The 25033-nt window shown below is 42.5% G+C and overlaps 2 protein-coding genes across 3 annotated transcripts; one reads left to right on the top strand and one right to left on the bottom strand.

The window, feature by feature from the left end:
* Window positions 1–5627: 5627 nt before the first annotated feature.
* On the bottom strand, window positions 5628–19731 carry LOC135488315 (protein dispatched-like). 2 transcript variants are annotated; one of them, XM_064772872.1, is made up of 12 exons: window positions 19366–19731; window positions 14528–14825; window positions 13229–13365; window positions 11344–12648; window positions 10841–10983; window positions 10514–10607; window positions 10146–10265; window positions 9521–9652; window positions 8823–8922; window positions 8289–8494; window positions 7705–7875; window positions 5628–7306 (listed from the first exon to the last, which is right to left on the bottom strand). In XM_064772872.1, the coding sequence occupies exons 2-12, from the start codon at window positions 14781–14783 to the stop codon at window positions 6932–6934; spliced, it is 3039 nt and encodes a 1012-aa protein (XP_064628942.1). In that variant the 5' UTR covers window positions 14784–14825; window positions 19366–19731; the 3' UTR covers window positions 5628–6931. The 2 variants fall into 2 exon arrangements, with proteins under 2 accessions (XP_064628942.1, XP_064628943.1); XM_064772873.1 differs by lacking the exon at window positions 19366–19731 and adding an exon at window positions 15469–15762.
* Window positions 19732–22725: 2994 nt separating this feature from the next.
* Window positions 22726–23277, top strand: LOC135487826 (achaete-scute complex protein T3-like). Its single transcript, XM_064771923.1, has one exon. The coding sequence runs from the start codon at window positions 22726–22728 to the stop codon at window positions 23275–23277; it is 552 nt and encodes a 183-aa protein (XP_064627993.1).
* The last annotated feature ends 1756 nt before the right edge of the window (window positions 23278–25033 follow it).

Genomic DNA, 25033 nt, shown 5'->3' with positions numbered 1-25033 from the left:
TCATGCAAAATAATGATTGAAAGGTGTTCAAAATATATTGAGAAAACAACTTTCATCCTACCTCTTATATTGGGAAACATACACCAGCTTGAGCTGCAGAAATAAACCGGCGTTCGTAACTAAGGTAACCGACAATTCTCCAGAATCCAATAATATTCCTGTGTTCTTATACGGACATTAATCGTCGCTTATTCACTTCTGATATCAGCCTATTTAGGCATCACTTGCACTGCCGACGACACTGGTAGAATATGAAATTCGATGTCCTCATTCTCGAGCCATCCACAAAGTCTTCGCGAGTAAAGAGAAACGCGGATGGCGTCTCCGCTGCGAATTGGCATGCTCTTACTCTACAGGAAGATAGTCACGTTACCATGGCAACCGGAAACTCCAGTTACCAGCGTTTAATCTTTTGGAAGGGAAAGCTGGCGGGACTGGTAGTTAGGGGTAATTTGCAGCACGGGACCAGTGTTTCCTTCGCTGCTTTGTGGACTAATTTCATCAATAATTGGATTTGAATTCCAAAGTGATTGATGGTATACGTCAGAGACGTCTTCAGAAGAGGTGAATGTTCATTCGCTTTGGTAAAAGTTCTAAAGGGACAACTTTGGCATGCGATATGTTGATTAATGACACACCGTGACTTCTCAAAAAAAAGGATAGGGCCTACTAGTTTAATTGAAAAATCATTGCACTGCAATATACAATGCACTAGGGGATGTAACCGTTGGCTTGCCTGAAATTTACACTGGCTAGCCATGTCCAAATCTCGCAACAAAGTTGGTAGATTCAGTTTAAGTTATAGATTTTTCACATCTGACGTTTGGGCTTTGCACCTCATCTCCAAGAACAAATTGAATAATGAATGCTAAATGGCTATCCAGGGAAGGCACATTGCCAATTTATGTCGGTTTAAAATATTCATTCAACAATAAATCAAGCAAAATTAGTTAATTTATTCCAATCTAGCCAGTTACCGCTAAATGGGTTGATCAGATTTAGAGCCAACTGAATTATCTGAGATTTGTTCGGGTGAAGTTGGTAAAATTTACTGTAAACCTACAATTTCGCGTCCTTTCATTGTTTTGCGAATGGAATGGTCGGCTTTTTATTGCAGTATGTTTGTTCTTCTTCTGGTTCATCGGTAAACTATTTTTCTGAACGTGTTTGATGCTTTTCGAATTTTGTTTCAGCTATTAGAGTGTAAAAAAACGCGCTATTCGTTATTTTCAGTACGCGCAAGTCCTGGCGCGAAAGACCTTTCCCGCCACGTGAGTGCACGCCGAGATCCGAGTTCACGTCACCCTGCTATTAAGACGCAACGACATTTCCATTTATCGTCGCATTTGCGGGGTAAATCAAGCTCCATCAGATCGATATCAGCACCAAGACTTCGCAGGGTAGTTCCTAACTCCTGGATAGGCATTACTAGTGTATCGTTCCACGTGGAAAGGGTCGATGCATGGAGAGCTAACGCGGGTCAAATGGGAGTCAACATCGGAAAAGCGTGATAATTCAGTCAGATTTTGAATTTTTCCTTTTTTGTGCAATATAGGAGGTGACTGGGCAGCCGATAGCTTCATGAGCTTGGTAATATTGGCCTTACTAATGCCAATGGTCCTTTCTAGGCATTTTCCCAATGGGTGTAACACATCACGAAATTTGAGCGTAATGTGAGCCAACCTATATAATATTTCATTTAGCCGTATATAAAATCATAATCCAATGTCTCACCAAAGTAGAATCAAAATCAATATTTATTATAGAATATTTCAAAAGTAATGTGATTAGATGAAACTACAAACCTTTTGTAATCGAATTAGTCTAATCCCTTTATAGCATGTAATTGGAAAGGTTAACCAATCGAGGAAACGACCTTTTCGACCCTTAGGCTCCTGATGCAGCCCGTTTTGTCATGGCATGCGTGCGTGAAAGGAGTTTGTCTATGGTCTTATCTCCACTCCTCAGATATACTTCGTACATCATCGCTTTGAAGGTCTAATGGTCAGCCCATTACACTCCGGACGCAGTGGACCGGCCTCGCCTCTCCCCCGGTCCCTCCCCGTATTTAGGAGAACATTATGAATATATGACAAAATGGGTTGCCCCCGCGGGAGTCTATACCCGTATCATGATAGTGTTCACAAATCTTTCCTATAGTACCAGAATGCTCACTAGTACCTTTCCTCTGAAGCCGTTTTGCTTACAGACGGTGATCAAAGCATCAAACCTCCGGACATAAATTAAAGGGACAACTTGGGCATGAGATATGTTGGTTTTTCATATAAAATGGCTTCCAACAGGACCGCGCGCAACGTCACCAAACTGGATCGTTAAAAAATCGTTGAACTGTGCAATAAACAATGCACAAGAACGGGGTGTAACCACAGGCCTGCCTGAAATTTACAAACCATGTCCAAAACTGCCTCGTAACACTGGCGAACATCAGTATTAGAGATCAGCATTAGTGTGATACTACAAGTGGCGGCGCATAGTGTCAAGCAGGGGTACTAACCTCCTGGTCAGGTAAATCCCACGCCCAAGTTGTCCCTTTAAGACACGCGAAGGTTGCCGAATGTCCCCAGAGCTAGCATCTCCATCCCCGGTTGAACCGTACCCGACAGAACACTCCCCTGATCAGCACGACTTAACACTAATGGGCTAATTACCCACACATCTGAGTACCGCAACACTAATTGGTGATGACGCTGCCGTGGACTGAGAAGAATGTCAATCGACTACGGCATCTTAGGATCGATGACAATGATTAAAATGTATCTAATTCTATTAAAGTGATCTTACCCTAGTCTTCAGGTTGGGGATTCGTCCTCACTGTAATAATTCGCGCCGGTTTTCGTCGCTACAAAATGCATAGATGCGACTCTCCGAGACGACCGCAAAATTACACTGTGCATTTTTACTACACTCCGGACGCCTCGTCCCTCACCATATGGCGATCCAATTAGGATGATGCAATGGACTGCCCCCGGAGTCTAATTTCTACATTCTGACTTCTTTCTTGATGGATTTAACCCTTTCTTCAGGAGATATAATCATGCAATTTTCGCCGAGACGAATAAATTATGATTGAAGTAAGAGTACAACTATGTCTCATCAAATCATTGTGGTTTTAAAAAGATACAATGCTTGGAAAGATAACAATGCTTGGTAGCTTATCTGGCGCCGACGAGAAAAAACTTGATGACGTGAGGCCGATGCATACCACCGGTACACTCCAGACGCAGTGGACCGGCCTCGTTCCTTACCATGAGGAGATCTAATTAGGATAACGCAATGGACTGCCCCGGGATTCTAACCACCTCATGCGCTCCCACACGCCCACGATACTCTTTTGGTCTGTTGCCATTAGGGTCCGAGACGTTAAAAGACTGTGCCACAACTGTTTATTTCGTTTTGATATGGACAAGTTGTGTGTTGATCCTGTATAGTAAACCACCTCAATAACTCGGCTTCGTGTAAGACCTGCATAATTTATGAGATGTGTTGCCAGAACTGTGTACTCCTGCCAGAAAATGATCTGATCAGATCTAATGAAGATTTATACCCCGTCCGCGACACTTGATCGTCCCGATGGCCCAGGGATAGCACCCTCTTGAGGACACTTGGAGAGTCAGAATTGATAAGCGCATTAATCCAGTGGCCGATGATAATTGGCTTCCGTGTACAGGCGTGAATATTTAATGCGGTGAGTTGTACTTCAGTCATCATAGACTCCCGGGACACGTCATTGGGTCATCCTAATTGGATCTCCTGAGGGTGAGGGACGAGGCCAGTCCACTGCGTCCGGAGTGTATACTTCAGAAGATTGTCAAGTTGAAGTTGCCCTGTTTAGAGAACAGATCCCGCATTCGTTAGCGGAATAAATGCTGAAGCTATAGTATAAGTCCACCTGGTGGTTCCGAACGCGAAAGTTACTTTCCTATACGAGAGTTCCGGACACCGTTTTGATATCATCACTATTCAAGCTAACGGATGATTTGACTTACCAAATACCCGCCAGGGGCCGAGTCTAGGTTTACAGTAAGGGCGACCGTAACGGGAAACGCGCTAGTGGAATCAGGCCTCGCTGTTCGTCCATCAGAGTTGCATTATCTCGCGGCAACACGGAACGCTGCCAAAATGCTCCAACCCCCGCCCGACAACCAAGCCACGTTTGGCGAATAGAAGTACGCGTGGTGTCTGTACCCAACAAGACGGGCGGCGGAGTCCAACAGCAGTATCGAACATTCCCTCACTGCGCGGAGACTGCGGATTGCGCGGGCAGCACCGGCCACTTCCCTTGGACATTCCAGCACGACCCAGGGTTAAGACAATCAAGTCATTGCAGCAGGCTGAGAGACCGACCGTAACAAATCACCCGAGCTAGGGAACATTGGTTGTCACGCTGTCCTGTTTGGTGATTGATGGTGGCCGCAATACCGCTGGACAACATAGCTACCAAATGGAGGGATTGACATGAAAAAACGTCCCATAATCACTGGGACATAAACTAACATGTGCTGTTTTTCTCGAGTTTTCCTGTGTGAGAGAGAAATCAACGTTTTCCAACTAAAGGATTTTATCTAAAATCCTCCTCATCGTTGAAGGAGCAAGGCTTTTAACTAAGAATTATCGCCAATCTTGTCGTTTCTACAGAGGTTTCGCATCGCCGACGAATGCTTGCTATCTGTTCGATTAAAAAAAAATTCGTGATTCGTAATTCTTAACAGTATAGTAACTAACAGTATATAAAATCACTTATACTGTCAGTGTTCGCTTGACGTGAACATGACGTTTAAACTTCTGACCACGAACACTCGCTTCTCGGGCAAAAGTGCGACCAAATCACAGACAACTTTGAATGGTAACAGACAGCTCTCAATCATCCATTTTCTCAATGCTAGCCAATTCCGCTTTAACGGGAAAAAATTTGCTAATGTGAAAATCGAGCTGTTCAAATGTTGCTGGTAAATTGATTGAATTTGTCCCAGTCTTGTAATAAGGTTATGTCACAATTGAATTACCTGGTGACCTCACCCGAACAAAATTACCCCAGCGCGGCAAGGGACTCCCGTGCTGCGAGCACATTTTAGCAACGCTCATAAACGGAACTCCACTTCACTATAGAGAAGGGTTTTTTGAAGGTTTTTTTTCATTACCCCTTTAGAAAGCATACCAGATAACTGACGAAAAGAAAAATTAGCAGCTCGACTCGATAGATCTGTTCTCGATCACAAGACATCACCGAGATCAAATTCTTCATCTTCATTGACTGACAAAGAGTGGATGCTTCCATCTATTAGCTTTGTATTGAACTGGTGGCGATGGTCACTAACCAGGCGGAAATAACGCCGAGGTGATGGTACAATGCCAAGTTTTTTACAACCAGGGCCCGGTTTTGTTCAAAAGCACAAAAGTCACGTTATCCCTAACGGTAATGTTAAGGACATGTATCCCCAAGAACGTTATCTGTTTCAGTTAATCCCATTAAGATTTTCACGTTAAAACCTAAACGCTCATGTCAAAGCTATAACGTTGTTTCGTACAACTCCGCCCATGCCTCGAAATGAAGAGAAACAATTTACAAAGGTATACAAAAAAATGATATTGCATTCAAAATAAATGAATATTGAACTTTGTATTCAAAATAAATTAACTACTATACATTTGGTGCATGTACAAACAATATGATTTCAGTGAGGTGAGGTTACAACATCTTTGAAATCATTCAAATGTACACCAATGTTATATAATCAACTACAATGTACATTCAGCTAAACAAACGTGTCAGGATGTCATGATGCTAACAGACGATCGCACTCCAAATATAGGTGAACAATTCTGAGTATAAAAACGCGGACGCCTCCTCAGATTCCTGAGGCATCGGCAGAAAATGTTACGTCCCACTAAAACAGGAACACATGTGAAATAACATCTCTCCTCTCCATTCGTCATCATATCATTATAAGTTACAACAACGAGTCATTACTTTCTGGCAGTTACAAATATTATACCAGCACTTAGAATCTCGCAGCAGAATTCGCTAAAAAAGGAATGGACATTATGCTAAGAGTGCTACCATGTTTACAGAGAATACATGTAATCACAGATTCTTTGATGAACCTAGTCTAACGTTTTTGATGATTTTGCAATCACGAAGTGATCATAGGAAAGTACAAATAGAGGACGGAATTCTTATTAAGATAAGGTACTATATAATTACGTACAAGTATATACTATCAGAGGGCCAATTAGAAAAGTAAAAATGTATTGATAAGAATTTGACACTAACGTAAATGTATTCATTGAGATCCCTGACTTCTTCCTGTAGTTATATGCAAAGAAAGCTGTTGAACTCTTCCATATAATTTATGCCAGTCTACCGGCGACGTCCGTCGTCTATCCATCGGAGAAGATTTAAATGTACACCCGCCAGCAAGTCGGCACGAAATTATTCAGATGAATAGATCTTTTATATCGAGCATCGATCGATAAATTTCCTAACTAACACCACTATTTTTAATTCACCATTGATAACGTGTTTTAGTGATTTTTTAGTGTTTCAAGTCCATACCAAACTAACCTAACTCTTATATTACATCAACCTGACGGTTCAAATACGCTCTCGTGATATCGGCATAGTGTTCACTCTTGTTGACATTCAATTCAGCCATTACTCCGGAGGTAGACCGGAAGTTAATGCCAGTCCCTATTGAGCCACCAGCAGAGAGTGCACTTCCAGTGAAAGCTTCCAGAGCAGCAATCGGAAAGGCGAACGTAAAATGTCCCGATTGCAACGTCCAAATACGACTCAATCTCCAGAAGGACGGCCTATTTGTAAACTTTTCACCACTGCGTACTAAAAACTAACTCAACTTATTCGGTCACACATTTATAAGGAGCTAAAGTACTCAACCTATCCAACTTTAAATCAAGTCCTTCTGTCACACAGCCTTCTCTTGACCATCAAATAAAACCATTTTGCGGATCCTGTATCTCCGGACGGCCCGCAGATACTCAACAAAACCGGGAAGAAAATCAAAGCAAACACTAAAGAAAACCCAACAGTGCAAAAAATAAAAGTCCCAAACTGCATAAAGAATAAAATCTTCGAGAAAAACATGAAACAAGATGCGCCTAAGGTTGTCACAGCCCCCGAGAGGACGGAGATGCCGATACGTTTGAGTGCGTCTCTGGTTCGATCTTGTCGCGTCTTGAACTCGGACATGTTGTAGGCCTCGACCATGTGGACGATGTAGTCGACGGCTAATCCGGCCACGAAACACACATTGATGCTTTCCATAACCTGGCGGGACGATAGATGGAAAATATTGATGATGTCAGGAATAGAATAGAAACATGAGATGCAATTTGTTAAAATGGTGTGATAGGAAATGAGTGAACGAAGTATGCATGTATATATTCTAGAACTCAACTTATGGTAACTTTTCGTTATATGATCATTTATTTACCATTTATTATTTTAAGATTTTATTATCTCTTAGAAAGCCCTCTCTCCCCAACGCCTTTGTCATCATTATGACCCAACCCATATACACCTAAACTGGTAAGCAGGAAGCCAGTGCATAGGTTAAAGGTTAGCCTCAGAGGTTCGACTGAAAGGTAGCCAAAAGGTAACCTTACGATGTCATCGAGACGCTTATTCATTTGTATGGTAAACCTTATCGTGAACTTTTAACCTACTCCAAATTTCCAACCAGCCAAAGGCAAAACTCCAATGACGCAGACGACAGCCAGTGAGAGCGTGATCTCGGCGAGTATCGCGAGAATGACATTCCTAGTGGTGAGCAGAAGAACGAAAAAGGCCAGGCCCAGAGAGATGGCGATACCCCACAGAGCCCGGTGCATCAAATTCTGAAACAGAGAAAATGTGAGAGTTAATATCATCATCCATTCTTAAGGTAACCATGTATTAGTCTAATAATGTATTAGCGTTGTTTGACCATTGAGTTTTGGTGAAACAAGCCCAACCTCTTGGATTGTTTTTAAGAAGGTGTCTAAACACCGCTGGGGTTGAGCCGGAGTAGAGCTCTCACTTCGCCAATGGTCGGTTTTGGCCTACATTTCAGCTCTAACCTCGCCGTGTTAGCGAGACAAAAAATACCGAAGGCTCCCAAGAGCGGGGCCCAAGAGTAACATGATGAGTAAGGTCACAACGTATAGTAAAGACATCTTGGGAGCTCAGAAGGTAAAAATGGAGGAACCGGGAGATATGTCGACGATTTGCGAGGTTGAACAATGGATGAAAGAACCAAAAGTGTCCTTACCACTTTCTGCCTGCAGAGAAACCAGTTGGTCGCAAACTGCCACCCGCCCTTGAGCCCTACGGGAAGATGGGACACCTGGTCGGTCATGAAGTCCTCCCAGTAATTCATCAGAATCACACCATCATCTACAGTCAGCCGGATATCTTTGACAGCTAGTGGAGCAACTACCGCGGCATACTTCAAGGTTTGGTCGTATAAAACCTTATCTATAAACAAATCATAAGTAATTAAAGAACAAAGTGACACATATCCTAGCAGGAAAAATTGATATTAGTGCTCCCGGTGTAACAAGAAATGACACTTTCTCGTGTTTCGCAAAATGGACGTCACTCCTTCCAAAAAGTGTATGCTGCTACCGGTGATGCAAACATTAACATTTCATCATGTGTTGCCTTCCACTAAACTTGTGACACCGACTAGGAAATTAAAACACACCAACAAAGATAGGAGGATATTATTGTGCAGGTATACATGTACATGAAAGTCATTAATGTCGGACACATTAAAAAAACTTAACATAATCAATAGCAGTACCTTTGTATTTTCCAACAATCACTGAGTGTTCCGACTTTTGAAATCCGAGCACCTTCTTGAGGTCAGGCACAAACTGTTCAACCCAGATGGCAAGGAACGTCTGAAAGAGAGGACGCCAATCATGTAGAGAGGGGTACCATCGTACCTGATTGTTACAGGAGGACGAATTATTGTAATACTTCCCGAATTACTGCCAAAGCTGGATATTCCTGTCAAGTTTTTATGGCAAGACGACCTCGATTATGAGCCTACCTTGAAATGGTGAAATGGAAAAGCGTTTTTCAAAACTTTGATCGCAATTTAACCTTCTCGCATTCGAGTAAAAATATCGCCATGACATGTATGTAGTCATTGAAATAACTCTTCCGTAGATGCGTGGTCTGAATTAATGGTTAGTAAAGGAGATAAAAAGTTACCGTCTTAGTCTACCCGCGACCTAAATCCATTCGCGGGTCAATTATTTTTGGCAAAGAACCTGGGATTTCCGCCTGCGAACAGGACGACATGGAAAGCATTATTTCGAAAAGCTTAGAAATGGGAACACAAAGCAAAGTCTTCAGTATCAGATATCCTGAACCTCATGGTCTTATTCTCCCTTTAAACGTAGCTGGGGTACCCGGTAAGATACAAAAACCTTGGTGATCAAATTGGAAATCTTGGCAATTTTCCACGATTACAATTCTGTAATGCCCACTTACCTGGAATGGATTGGTCACCTTGTCCAAGTCAAGGTCCAGGCCAGCATACCTCAGTAGCGGAACGATTGGCTTCAACTTCTCCTTTGTCAATGGAAGACGGATTTCTTGACCCAATTGCTTGGATAGGTTGGTCTGAAGAAGAACAGTTTACTAGAAATTCACCCATCTCCAAAAAGAAAAAGTTTTAAAACGTTGAGATATTGGTTGATTTCAAAATATTGCTACCGCGATGTAGCAGAATGGTACATTTGATTGGAGAATGCTCGACAAAGGATTATATGAAAAAAAGAACCTCATCAAAAATGATTTTAACATCCTCAATGGGGAAACAGCACAACTCACTACACCAGAACAAGAGAGGTAAGGCCAACTAGTATAGCGAAACAAATTTTAAAGGGGAAAACTGAGAACCAACGCAGCGGCAACATGTCAAATGTTGCTGCGAATTCCTGCTTTGAGACACTGTATAGAGCATGAGTATACGACTCAACACCGGGGTTCGCATATTTTGAAGACAGCCTTAGAAAAACCCACTGCAACGTTGATCAAAAAATGTTTCCATCGTCATTTTCTAGCAACCAACAACGCCGATTGATGAATTCATGATACAGCCATTTCATCTTACCCTGAGATATGTATCAAAATATTGCATAAAGCAGACGACCCTATTTCCATTCTTGTCACGGTCGAGCTTGAGATCATCACGAGACGGCCCCTGGAGGTGAGTGATGTTGTTGCATAGATTCTGAAACGGAACAGAGAGCGAGATCATCACGAGACGGTCCCTGGTGGAGGGTGAGGTTGTTGCATAGATTCTGAAACGGAACAGAGAGCGAGATCATCACGAGACGGTCCCTGGTGGAGGGTGAGGTTATGCATAGATTCTGAAACGGAACAAAGAGCGAGAACATCACGAGACGGACCCTGGTGGAGGGTGAGGTTGTTGCATAGATTCTGGAACGGTGCAAAACTGAAATAAGTGCCATAACTTACCAACATCGCTAATTGATTTTCTGCTGATTCGAGTGAGAAATGAATATCTTTGGCTGGAAGTCCTTGGCACGGATTCCATCTAACGTACTTCAATCTGAAACAAATGAGAGATTTCCTATAAGCAGATAAGACATACGTTATCAAGTCAAGAACGAAGAAAGACGGATAAGGCAAAATGACCGACATTGAGTTCGATATTTTAGCATTTGCGGCAGTGGGAATTTGCGTCTCGGGAAAGTGCAACGAAGTGCTAGGAGAAAGGGTAGACAAAGAAGAAGCTAAGGGGAGAAGGCGAAGAAGTAGGAGAAGGAGAAGGCGAAGGCTAACCTGTCACATTGATCCATGTTCCGAGGCTCCAACCCCCAAACCATGTAAACCAACACCATCTTATCATTTACACCAAGTTTGAAGTCAAAAGCTGTCATCAACAGGGCTGTCTCGAACATGTTGTTGCCCTTAAATGCCTTCAACTGCAATGAAGAGAGAAGCATGAATGAGCGAATGCATGGATTCAACTAAATCATATAATATTGAGGTAGCGCTCTGTACGACATTGATATAAAGAAAGAAATCGTGGTGTCTCATTAGCGATATTATCAATACACGTTCAATATACAGTAAACTTGCTGGTTCCATCAATGATTTAGCGCGTGCTTTCCTCATTTGTTTCATTGCACAACGTTAAGAGTAACTGTCAGATTATCCAATCAGAAACGTTTAGCACTGCAACAGCTAGCCTGATTTGATAACCAATCACAAGTATGGAATGAAATTTGAGGAGACTGCTCGTCTGCTCTACGGAGGAGAGTGAAACAGGTAGGTCTACTCACGAATAAGTTTTGGTCCAACCTGGAATCGGTACAGGAGATGATCATTCCTGTTGCGAGGAGGCCGAATGCGGAGAGGCTGATCCACTTTGTAATCCGGTGGGTGACCGTGTCGAAGAATGCCCCGCCGAAGAATTTGGATACCCGGTCGAAGATCCTACCTCTGGTTGCGGAAGAGTATTGGTCGTTATCTTTGGAGCAAATGTTTTCAAAATGGTGGTGATGGACGGATACGACAGTCGGGAAGAATACGATTACGGATATGTAGTTTACGAATACGGTCAGCCCCGCGAATGACCCAAAGGCGGAGATTGGAAGAAGTTGTGAGAAGGAGCTGACAAAGAAGGCGACCATGGTTGTCAGCGATGTTGTAAACATGGCCACGCCTGCCCGACGGAAACACTTTGACATCCGCTCTTCCATGCTTGTGATGTCACGCAGTGACTTCCAACAATCAACAAAAACAAATATATCGTCTGCACCGATTCCGAGGACGACAAACAGCGCCATGAGATTGAATAAACTAAGGTATTGATATCCTACGATGCAGTTATAAATGAGATTTGCGCCGATGAAACTGGTTAAAATGCTTATGGTACCAAAGAATGTTATCCACAATGATGACGTTTGAACCCACATGAAGATGAAAATGAAGGAGATACTTCCGATGAAGAAAAATACGTCATGCATCGCTACTCGGTAGATTTGTTCTGAGTAGGCCCGGTAACTCCAATAGTAGAGCCGCACCCCGGCAGGTTTGAGAATATCTTGCTCCAACCTGAGTACTTCTGGAATTACTACATCCAACGTCCAAACAGTAATGTTGTGAAACGTGTTAACGTAACACATGGTAAAGATAGACCGAGTCAATTTAGACTTTGCCTTTCCCGTCGCTTTATCTATAACCCCATCGTTTCCTATATGTGACCAGATTACTGATTCATCTTTTAAATATTTGTCACGGATTTTACTGAGATTATTTTCATAAATGCCCACCACAGAGTCATGCCCGCAGAACCAATGAGCAGGCGTTGCGTATTCTTTTCCCTCTTCGAAGCCATTTTCCAGTTGAGTTTCAAATTTCCGAATGGCTCCGAGTCTTTCCGGATCGAAAACATTCTCATCAACATTCATTGATTCGTAAAGAAGATGCAGCCGCTCTTGATAGACGTTCTTCGCCCATCTGCGCGTGCGTGAGTGTGCTATGTCAGCTTCCGGCACGTGCTCTGATAGAAGTCGTCTGCGTTTGGTTGGGTATTGAGCATCAAACAGGAAAACTGAGTAGTTTTGGTCCTTTTCTAACCAAGCCTAGAATTAAAAGGAACTGATGACAATAAAAAACTAAAACAGTTGAGAACATAGACTGCGCTAAGGTCGCTAATTAGCCTGGTGAAAATGGCCGCTTAACGTCATGTGTGTTGTGTTCTTATTTCATTCCCACTCACTGACCTTTTCCCATTTGTTTCCGGATAATTTTGCATCTAGCTATCCCAGTCACCAGCTCCCGCCCAGTATCATTTTCACCTACTTGTTTCTTTTCACTTTCCACTTCGCAATTTTTGCACCTCAGTGTTCCCACCTACCACTTCACAATTAATTTTCACCTCCGTGTCGGCACTTACCACTTCGTAGATTTTGCAACTCTGTGTACCCACTTCCAGTTAGATGTTTACATCTCCAACTTCCAATACATGCACATGCTCACCTCCCACTTCCAAATACCTGTATGTTCCCACTTCCCACTTCCAAATACATGTGCAGTCCCACTTCCCACTTAAATACGTGTACACTCCCACTTACCACTTCCAAATACGTGTTGGCCTACGCTCCCACTTCCCACTTTCAAATACATGTACATGTACATGTGCATAAAATGTTTCTCACTTACCAATTCACGTCTGTACATAGTATCATGCATATTGAAGGCTGGCATGTCATCTAGGATTAGGGGGAGGATGTTGTAGCCAGTGAAGTAAAGCACCGCAGTGATGGCCACAAAGGCGACATGGCCCATCAGGGCGAGAACTGGAATAGAGAGGGCTATGAGATGAAATCTGGCATGGAATGATGCATCCTGAACCTCGTGGTCTATACTCCCTTTAAGCGTAGCCGGGGTTGATGAGATGGAAAAACCATGGTGGTCCAGATGGGTCTGCATGATGATTGACAGGGTTGTTTGTTTTCGTGCACGGGACACATAGATTTGGGACAACTCGGGCGTGGTTTTAGGTGGCCTCGAGGATAATGTGCCTACTCGCCGCATGCGCCGCTACATGTAAGTCACACAACTCCATGCTCACTAATAACGATTTCGCTTGTTTTGTGAGGCGGTTTTGGACATGGCTGGCAAATTTCAGGCAGGCCTATTGTTACATGCCATTCCAGTGCACTGTTTATTGCAATTAAAAGATTTTTTAATAATCATCGTTGGAGAAATTGCGGTCCTGCTGGAAGCCATTTTGTATGAAAACCAACATATGCTCAAGTTGGCCTTTCGAGCGATAAGAATCCGGGATAAGAAACCTAGTGACATTGTAAGCTATATTCATCGGAAAAATGTCAATAAGCTCTTTCTGATGGTAGAAGTGATGATTTGAATGACAAAATTATAATCAAGCATAGGGTAGCACTTTGATGAAATTTTTTTCCTCATTCAGGGAAAGCAGGAGGAGAAAAAATTCTGCATCACCGGTGCTGCTATAAGGAATAAGCCAATCACAAAAGGTTTTACATATTTAATTGGTAAATCATAAAAAATTAATTCTTGAATGGAAATGCACAATAGTGCACATTCTGTTTTTCGATTAGCTGATTGGCATGCTTTGTCCGCTCAGGCAAATCTTCACGGCAGGAGCGGCATCGTTGATTGATGAATTACTTGAACGGCCACGAATAGCAACAAGTGATGTCATGACAACCAGTAACCCTTTGAGAAATTCATTTTCGTACCGAATATCAATAGCAATTAAGCAGTAGAATGTCTAATACATAATACTAGCATATGTAATAGTAAGAACATCTTACAGGACCGTGTTTTTCATGCAGATTTTGACAATTTTTAAGACTGATGGTGGCCAAAAGAGAAGTCTTGCCCGGCCCCTTCCCCCCACTGATTGAAAAGCCAGCTGGGGATCTGTCTGAACACGTGTTGGAAATGTTCCGAATTCCGGGAGTCAGTCATACTTACAAAACATTGTCTTTGGTCGCTTGCATATCCATCGAATGAAGAAGAAATGTTTCTTTGGCGATTCTACTCTCTGCCTCGTGCTGACGCCATACAAAAATGTTGTTGATCTGTCGTCTCCATCATCAAGAAGAAACTCGTCGTCACCAGGGGGCGCTTGGTTATCACTGCTGTGGATGCTGTCGTTTAACATAAAGTTCTCGTCTGTATCCCAGATGGGAGGGACATCGTCATCAGGGCTCAGAGCAGACATTTTCATGCATGAACTTTCGGTTAAGCCGCGGTGGTTGGCCAAAAGAGTCTGCAAAAAAGAAGCTTCAAATCAACATTTGGCCAAAATTCAAATCGTATATGGGGGGCATCTTCTGCGAGAGGCTCAGAGTGCGTGAACTCCCTCATCAGCTTTGGCCAAGGGAGTGGGCAAAATAGAAACTTCAAATTAACATCTGATCAAAGCGAGCTGTTGAAAAGAAGCTTAAAATTGACATTTGTCCACAGAAATATTCAAAACAGAGGTTTTAAATCAACACCTGACAAAAGCAAGCAGCAAAAGAAACGCTTCAAATTAACATCTGAAAAAAGCAAGCTGCAAATCAAGGAAGCTGTTAAATTGCTGTTAAATAAGCATTTGGCCAAGGGAAGCTTAACCTGCAAAGAAGAAGCCTTGAATAAAGCAGCAAAAAAGAAACCATTGGAAGATGGTCTGTGTATACTCTTACCTTTCCCAACAAGGATTTTAAGGGCATTGCCTACAGCACTCCTACGTTTTGGACTGGGTTTCTCCAGTGTCGGTCAGTGTTCGTACTCGGGCAAATCGCCATCGATATGAATGAACGTGTCACCAACAATATCAGCTTTCTTTGCACCAAAAAAGCAAAAAAAGCTTTGCATTCTCAATAAAGCAGGTGCACAAAATAATCAAAAACACCACGTATGTTACTTACCAAATTTGTGCAAACTATGTGTAATCCATCGTAAACCAACTTGTCACTGCCCTAGACACGACTGCATTCTGATCAACACCAACGGTTAGCACTATTAGTAGCTAAGTGCTAGCCTAGGCAACTCGCTATCTGGGGCTAGCAATAACTGGACTGAACTAGTCTATAGACTGATTACCCAGCGCAAGCAAAGCTTATGAAACCACCATGTGTTGGCTATTATTAACAAAAATCTATACCGCTGACATTAACATGCACTCTCGATAAATAGTATATGCCGTGCTTTTCGCATTCTATCATGCAATATAAATATCAAAACATTTCCCTTGTGTGTGCGTTTCTGTACTTCTTCTATCATCATGCCGACTTATCAGCGGTGAATATCAGTCCTATATAGGCCTTAGCAAGTTCTCAATTAGGCACATCCTGCACTTCAGGTGTTTTTTTACTCCTACGTCATAAACAAAAAAATATCGGGAGACGGGATTATATATATTGAAAACCACTGATTATGCCAGGATGATATAACAGACGACTTTCGGGGGGAAATCTGGTGTTCATTAGATTGGCAAAATTGGCTGGATTTAACGATAGGGCGACTCTGGGTTGACAAATATACGAATGAAAGTGAGGTCAGTAGAGAACCAACCAAATTCTCAGCCAGGTAAGCTACGGAGGCAATACCGCTGGAAGTTCAACATGAGAACATGTATACGACGATGAACGAGTGAAAAACCCCGCTTGTCGCGCTTGGACAGATTCTACGTACAATCGCTCACAGGTAGATTGGCGACATTAAAGGTTTATTCAGTGAGTTGATGGCTTTGTTGATGGATTCGGCACCATTGCTGCCAATAAGTATTTATTCATTTATAAACACTGTTGTGCTATTGGCGACGAGGCAGTGGGATGAAGTGAATAAAAGAGGGAAATCGACCTCATTTGATTGACAGGTCAATTGGTGCCGTTTTCTAATGTCCTTGAAATGTCTACGGGAATCGGTACGTGATCATGTGTGGTTTTGGATGAGTGCTCGTGGGACACGTGTATTGGGTAACACGAAATTCTTCGACGGAGAAGTCTACCCGTAATCGTAGACCCTATTTTTCTCGCTCAGTCGGTCTGTGCCGTTTGGTGGCGTGGGGGGCACTCTGCGCCGGAGTATAGTGGTATGGAGTCTGTCATGCATTTTACGTACCAACGGGTGCAGTGCATAAAACGTTTTGTGCAGATATTATGCTTTGTTTTTAGTCCAGTATATTCCTCCAAGCTCAGGTCAACTTTTTACTGTCATAACCATCTGTTGCAAAACTTTCCCTTTAGAGACATATAGATATTGTACATATAGGCCCTGTGCCTGTGGCTATCATAAAGAATGAGTCCACATTTTCATGGCCACTCTCCGGCGCAGTGATAGTTGTGGTTCTGGTTCATGCCCATTTCGCCTTGTCTTTTTTCGCCTTTTCCCATTTTGCCTTTAAAAAATATACATTTCGCCTTCTCCTATTTCGCCTTTTCCAATTTTGCCTCTTCCCAATCCGCCTTATTCTATCTCGCCTTTGTCTTTTTTCGCCTTTTCATTTTTCGCCTTATGCTATTTTGCCTCTGTTTTATCTTGCCTTATCACAAGTTGCCTTATCCATTCTTGCCTTCGTCTGAGTTTGCCATTGTCTTAATCTGCCGTCTCCTATTTCACCTTGTCCTAATTTACCTTTGTCCTAATTCGCCTTCATCCTATCTCGCCTTTACCCGCCCCGCCTGTGTATTATTTCGCCTTCTTCCCATTTCGCCTTCTTCCTACTTTGCAACAAACTTGGTGTCTTTACCCATGTTTGTTGATTTTGAGTCAATCTTTCATATGAAAGTGTCTTCAACAGTGTTGAAGGGCTTCTAGGGTCCATTCGGGGGTCCCAACCAAAACCCGGTGGACATTGCCAAAATTACAAGTGTAGATAACTTCTCAGCCATTATAGTCATATTACATTACATACCATATTGCAAAAGACTTTTGTCTCTTTTACCCATGTTTGTGGGGCCAGTCTTTCATATGAGAGTGTTTCCACGAATTATGTTTTGGTACCCTACCCAAGGCTGTTGCTTAATTACCAATATTTTCAAATCTTCATAACTTCTGAACCATCTACATGTAAGCTTACATGTATCTCCAAAACCAACTTAGTATCTTTACCCATGTTTGTCAAATCTTAGAGTTTTCCAAGTCTTTCATGGAAATATTTTGGCATAGTGTTTTGGCATTCTTTGATGAGTAAGACTTGTGACCTGGTACTATATAGGAGGGATGGGGGTGCTAAGTATTTTATTGATCATTCAAAGTGTGAGTGCTTCTGAAGTTCTTTTATTATGGACTATGGTCAATAGGCCTATTCAAATACAGCAATCTGGAAGATGTATTCCTTTGATCATTGGGGAATTATGAGGCCTTCTCACAGAACGAGTTAGCTCTCAAGAACGTCCCACGCAGTGTTCCCTTTAGATGGTTTTGGTACGTTATGTTCTTCATTCACAGCAATGCTATAACTTAGCATGAGATAATACAAGTACCAAAGTTGTTTTGAACAGAATCATCAAACTACTCAAGACACTGCCCCCCCCCCCCCCCCTGCGAATAATAGACCCCTTGCTTAACGAAGGGGAATTGATAAAAGGCGAGGTGAGATATGGCGAAACGGGAGAAGGCAAAATGGGAAGAAGGCGAATTGACACAAAGGTCAATCAAGAAAAGGCAAGATGAGATAAGGCAGGATGGAACCAAGGCAGAATAGGACAAAGGCGAAATAAGAAAAGGCAAACTAGGATGAGGCAAGATGAGAGGAAGGCGAGTTAGGAAGAAGGCCAATTGGAACAAAGGCGAGATAAGACGATGGCGAAATCGTAGAAGGCGAATTGAGAAAAGGCAAGTTAGGAGAAGGCTAAATGGGAGAAGGCAAAATTGGATAAGGCGAATAAGGTTAAGGCGAAATGGGCAGATACCGTGGTTCATATGTCTGCTGTGGAGAATGGTTCAGGGCATTGACCACTTTCTATTGGCCACTCTCCGGCGCAGTGATAGTTGTGGTTCTTATGTCAGCTGTGGAGAATGGTTCAGGGCATTGACCACTTTCTATTGATTTTTTCATTATCAATGGAACATAATAGTTTCTTTCACAAAATATCTGTTGGGATCTATCAGAAAACATCTGTCCCATGTTTCCAAGTATGTGCAGTTGTATTATGAATGTGTTTGGGTCATCCTGTACACAGTCATAGTATACTCCGTGACCTATTTAGATGAGCTCCGAAAAGGAAGACGATGATGGATGAAGCTTCGTCCATCATCATCTTCATCGTGGTCGCTCTACGGGGCTCATCGAAATAGGTCATGTAATTCATTTACAGTTTTTGAGTTGCTAATTAAATTGTATAACTTATTGTTAAGATTGATTGTATTCTTTCCGAAATTGTCTGAACAGCGGAGTAATCACCCTCCCCCTCCATTCCCTTTTTGGTACTGTGAAAATAGTACCCCCGACATACCGTTCCTTCTATGATGGACCTAAAGCGCAGGGCAGACGAGCGATCAAAATCACTGCGACCTGCGATTGTTTTCGCAGCTATGGGCGACAAGTACGTACATGTATAACGTAGCAGCGATTTCAATCGCTCGTTTGCGCGGTAGAGAGCCAACATGACCCATGTTGTGACGATAACAATAATCCTTATCTATGAAGAGAGATTCCGCGCTGTTTGACTTTAGTTTTCGTTCCTCCAAGATCTGTCTGATGACGAAAAAGTCACAACAAGAATACCAGTCTCGATTATAGTTTTCGTTCTTCCAACATCTGTCTGATGAGGACAAAGTCACAACCAGACACTACCTGAGACGACTTTAATAGATCTTACCTCAATTTTCGGTGCCTCCTCCTCCGGCGATACCGTCTCCTCGACAGGTTGTTCGATATCCAACCAATGAACTTGATCAGCTGGTCGTCTATATATATATATATATACGTGCTTCCCTCAGTGCTCAACCAGAAATGCTAAAACGGAGCCGTCATAAATCGTATCCAGGCCTGGCACATATAATGCGAACTTTCCATATGTTTTTTTTCGCTTAAAGTAAGAAGCGGATTATCGTCCTGTCCTAGCTTGCTTGGCTCAGGGTCACCGCCGAACAAGCTGCCATTATCATCACATTGTAACGGTTTGAAATGGTGAAAAGAATAATGTATAGCAGGTCAACATCTGCTCATTACAACCCATTGTGACTCCATGCATAACAAGTTATATTTGTGACACAAAGCTCGATCTACAATGTGCAGTATATACTTTTGCATGGGCTTGCAATGTTTACAAAATGCTATGTGGTCGTTGACCCGCACAAGAACAAAAATGCGTCCCCGTCATGGCGTCTGTACTCCAGCGTCCTAAGACCAGGCTTTTTACTCTTATGTGGTTAGAAATATGGAGAGGCGGAGTATATTGAAATAACTGGTGCCATAACGACACTCCGGACTACCTGTAAACTGCTCCCAGTTTGTCACCAAAGCTTTTTCTGAGTGCTGCAACTTGATGGATATCATATCAAAGTAGGGAGAAAAAACTGTCAAAAATCTGTCGAGAAGTCGGACTTTGAAGAACAAAGAGTTGGATGGAGCCAGAAAGCTGCACCACAGCTGAGGCCAACCTCAAAACATCTTAAAAAGGGAATTCTTCGACATTTTTGATAGCTTATATTCTTCAGGTATGACACACATGACGCGGTGAAAATAAGTGTCTGTCCACGCAACAGCTACATGGGATACACAGATAGGGGTTTGGAAGTAAAGAGTGTCTCATAAGCCAAAAGCTGGCTGGCCCTTTCATTAGGGGTGACACTATAATAAACAAACAAACTTTACTTTTACTTTACATGTATAGGCGCAATTTGAAATTATTCCACTCTCCATCCCGCATCTCAGATCTTGAAGCTTAGTTGAAATTCACATAATTGTAATGCGCTCATCTACATGTATTTGTGATGGTCAAGATGCATTCGCGACTTTCTCTGAAGCTATGACTAGCTTAGGTATTCTCTGGGGTCTCGTCCAATCGTCCAATTTTTTTTCCAGCTGTAAACTAAATATCTTAAAATGAAAAATGAACGTGCAGCGCTTTCGGCTTTGATCAAATGGAGCCTCAAATGGAGCCCCGCCACCATCGCTGCGAGACCCCTCAAGGAAGTGGTCCAGCCACACGTGGTGGTACAACCTTGTGACGTGCCGACCCTATACATCGTGTCCATTACCTTGTGTACAAACAAACCAATTAATTATAAGACAATACAAGTTTGCCGTGGAGGCCACGGGAGTGGGTTGTGTTTGACAAACATTAAGTCGCCCAGTGACTTATGAATTAGAAATAATAATTTTATATCAATTGTGTAAGTTAACATATTTCCACCTGATAATACATGCACATGTAACTTGTAATGGTACATGTACTAAACTGAGGACAGGGTGTCGGCATAGAGCCGGCGTGAATGTATCAGTCTCTGTAGAACCTGACTATCATACCATAATCCATCCACACGCAATATTGGGAAGGACACTTTACCCAGGGGAATTTAATAATGCTGCACCGGTTTGAAAGTTGATCAAGTCCCGAAAGGAACAATGGTCCTTACAGCTTTTCAATTCAATTCAAAGTTGTATGTCGGCTGTACAATAAGGTAAAAACAGTCAAGAGCCGTTCCGACTTTCTCGATGTGATGGTGCCGGTGTAGAAGTTTAAAATGTCATAGGATAAAATGTCCGGAAACAAAGTATTCTATTATGCGCTGAGCTATTGACAGCCATGGCCTCTATAGAACTATATGCCATAATCTGTTAGAATACAATAGGCCCGGACACTTTTTCCAGGGGGGACACTTTCTACTTTTACACCGGTGTGAATAAAGTACACGTATTCCAACCGCTTGATAGACTCCAGTGTTCACTGTTTTTGTTCAGATAATTATTTATAACTATAGAGAGACCGATGTCTTGATCATGTCTTACACTTAGATTCTTCCTGGACAACTTATAGAATAGATTTTAGATCCCGGTCACATCGCTCTGTGGCAGGGGAATCTGTCAGGTCCTGGGATATAGTTTCCCGGGGATTCTACCGCGTTTAGTCTCACTGAGGTATTGCAGGTATTCGGGTTACGGGCGCAACCTCTGTCACAGGGGCGCTGCTGATAGTGCCCGAAGGAAGAGTTTGGCACGGGGGGGGGGGGGGGGGGGGATTTTAGACCAGCAGGTTGTGCGTAATAATTTTTAATGGCACGGGGACCTTATCAAAACCCTCCAAATGGGGTGAACCTTCGCCGCATTTCAGACCGAAAAAGTAACCTTTTCTGTGTTTTTGTCTAAAAAGGCAATAACCCTCTGAATCCATTTGGCTTGAAGAGATTATAAAGTTTTTGGTGGAGTTCCCGCAGTGCGGCCGCAAAATCGGGATCGGGGTCCCTCATGCCACCACAGGGGCCCCAAAAATTAGCCAACATCAGAAAATCCGCACGCATGGACAGAAAAGGGCCAACTCGGACCCCTGGGTTGATAAAAACGTGTTGATGAGACAAAGTACATGTAATTTTAATTGGCTTATGATTTCGATTTTTGAACATTGCGCCCCGATGGGGTTTCTCTACTGGATCTGATAACATTATGGCGGTGGGTGTTTCAGAGGTGTTTTTAATTGTATAATTGGCTTTTAATTAGTCGATTGATTCGCCTATATATTTGGGAACAATTTCAGAATTTAACCATTTCCGGACAAACCTTTAAGGACATTTCGTGAAAATGCAACTTCATTAGTGACGAAATTCCGAATCGAAATCGGATCGAGAAAAGTTGGCAGACGGGTTTTACACCAAATAGTAGCAAAAACAATTGCCACTAGCAACAACCTGGCAGTGGTGACATCAATCTGACTATTCGGCAGAAACGAGCCTTTCGCATCCGCATTTTGTGTGACCTCGGAAGAACTTGTGAAGGGTGGACGCCGCAGTTTCTCGCAATTCCGCTCACAAGAACGGCAAGACAGTTTACGACTCGGAGCTGAGGGACATCGACATCATCAGGAAACAATCGGCTGCAGTGAATACTTTTGTCAGGGTGCAGGACAACTTTCGCGTTTCCGGCGAAATAGATATTCGTCAGGAGAAATACATCGAGGTGAGAACTATTTGAGTGATCATCGTTTCCATAATACGTGGACATTTCGTCATCTGATTCATAGATGGATGCCAAACTAACAAAGATCCAGAAGCCCCGCAAACGAAGCAGGCGTCACGTTCCGCATTCGGAAAGATCAGCGGAGGCTGTCGAAAGACGGAACGCGCGCGAGCGGCGGCGCGTCGAGGCCGTCAACTCCGCATTCGTCCAGTTGTCCCGTCACATCCCTGGCGGAGACGCAAACGAAAAGATACAGAAAATTGACATTTTACGTGGTGCAATCAGTTATATCAATGACTTACTTGACATTGTTGGCGAGGACAACGTTTTTCACGAGGGCAGTAATTGTGGGAATGTCAGTAATGTTGGTGACGATAAGGACTACAATGGTTGTGACAATACGGACAGGGATTACGTCCCCACCGGAGCTGGACCTCTCGAGACGAGCAGCGGGACTAATAGTGACGTGTTCAGTGAGCTCGAGAATGATAGCCGGGAAAGTATGGAGAAATCTTCACCAGTGTTACAACAAGCTATTTCAAAACTTGACATGGACTTCTTAGACGGAATAAGTGATCAAAGGCTGTCCCAAATCTTTAACTTTGGCTACAAATGAACAAGTGTCATGCCCCGAACTTTACTGTGATGGAGACATTTTAGTTCGTTGTTGAAAGACACTTCGGTTTCATGTCTTCGTTATCTCATAGTTTACATGTAGGTACTATTTACCATCATACTAGGACATAACAGAGTCCTGTCCCGGCACACTATGGAGTGAGACATTGCATATCGGTGGACAGTGGACCAAAGTCGACCAATTTTTGCCGATCATTGAAATTGTGCGCCTAACCATTGGCGTAGACATGGCGGGGTCGCCTCTGGGGTCCTCGTGGGGAAAGGGGTCGCATTCATTTTTAAAATTGACAGCGAGTTAATTTTGTTTTTCTGGAAAACGATCCCCTCAATCATGGCTACGGCGGCCGACGGTAACTAGAACATCAGTAATGATAATTATTACAGTGGGACCTCCCTTAGGGGACACCTCTCTATTGAGGACACTAGTTTTGTACTATATGAAGGTAAATTCGTTGCTATTTTGGTGGCATTGTGACGTTTCAACTGTATCATTATCTTATACATTATCTGTCGCGTTAATGGGTGTCCTAAGTAACAGGACTTCAGAATTGAGAAGTATCAACCGATCGCAGTTTTGGAGAAAAGTCGGTACTTGTAGCCCTACAGAGAGTGCAAGACTAAAAGTGCAAGCATATTTTGTGAACGGTACGATTTTCTACGTTACTTATATTTATTTTATTTAATTCACCATATGTGTTCAATTCACATCTTATTATTCATGACAACAAATAAAACTTTGATATCTGAAAAGAGATTCTTTTAAGATGAGTTTTTTATATGTAAATGTTGAATGGATTTCTTCTTTGCTTTTGTTGGACTGTTATTCCCGATCCATTGAGTGATATGAATGGTGTATGACCAAATCGGCCTATTACCAACTCGGCATGGGTTATAAATCATTGGTTTATTGGCATAAGTTTTTCTTATATTTTTTTGTTTTTTGTTGGTATATATAGGCCTACTATGTATTCATTCCCGTTGGAAATTTGAAGAAAATTCATTGGGATTTGAAGGAGAAATCCATGAAATAACGGCGGCGAGTGTGGAAAAGTCGCGGTAGCACTCCAAATGCACATTCATGACTGTGATTTCATGGATTTCTTCTCCAAATCTTGATGAATTCTCTTCAAATTTCCACCAGGAATGAATAAATAGTAGGCCTATATAGCAACAAAAAAAAAACAATATAAGGAAAACTTATTCCAATAAACCGATGATTTATAACCCAGGCCGAGTTGGTGGGCCGAGTTGGTAATAGGCCGAGTTGCCCCGTAATCATATGAATAAAGACTGACAAATGATTTTCCTTCCAATTTCGACAGATATGCATGGAATTTTGAGTTAAAGCAATTTCTTGTCTTTATTCACATCACCCATTGATGAATTCAGGTATTCTTCGGAGCTGTTCAAATTATCTCTATGCAGGCCTGTTCTTTTAGGCCAGAAGTCTTTCCCAACAGTCGTGACAGTTAGCTTATTTTCTCAGCCGATTTTGGATAAAATTTCTCCAAAAAACATTTTTGTCAGAATTAGCTCATTGCCCAGAGACTTAGCTACCATGCTGGCAATATAGGGTCCAGACTAATCTCATTATTGTTCTTATTGTAATATTAATCAGTTTGCTAAACTCCTGTTGGATTCAAATAATTTAATAGGATTTACGAAGACATGTGGAGCAAAGACAATCAAGGTGTGAACGATCATCCCATGGTGTCCCCTTGCTGGAACCACGGTGT

This window comes from Lineus longissimus, chromosome 5 (assembly GCF_910592395.1).
Source record: "Lineus longissimus chromosome 5, tnLinLong1.2, whole genome shotgun sequence".
NCBI classification, from domain to species: domain Eukaryota; kingdom Metazoa; phylum Nemertea; class Pilidiophora; order Heteronemertea; family Lineidae; genus Lineus; species Lineus longissimus.
Note: the sequence above shows the minus strand (reverse complement) of the source record. Positions and strands in the feature narration are given on the sequence as shown.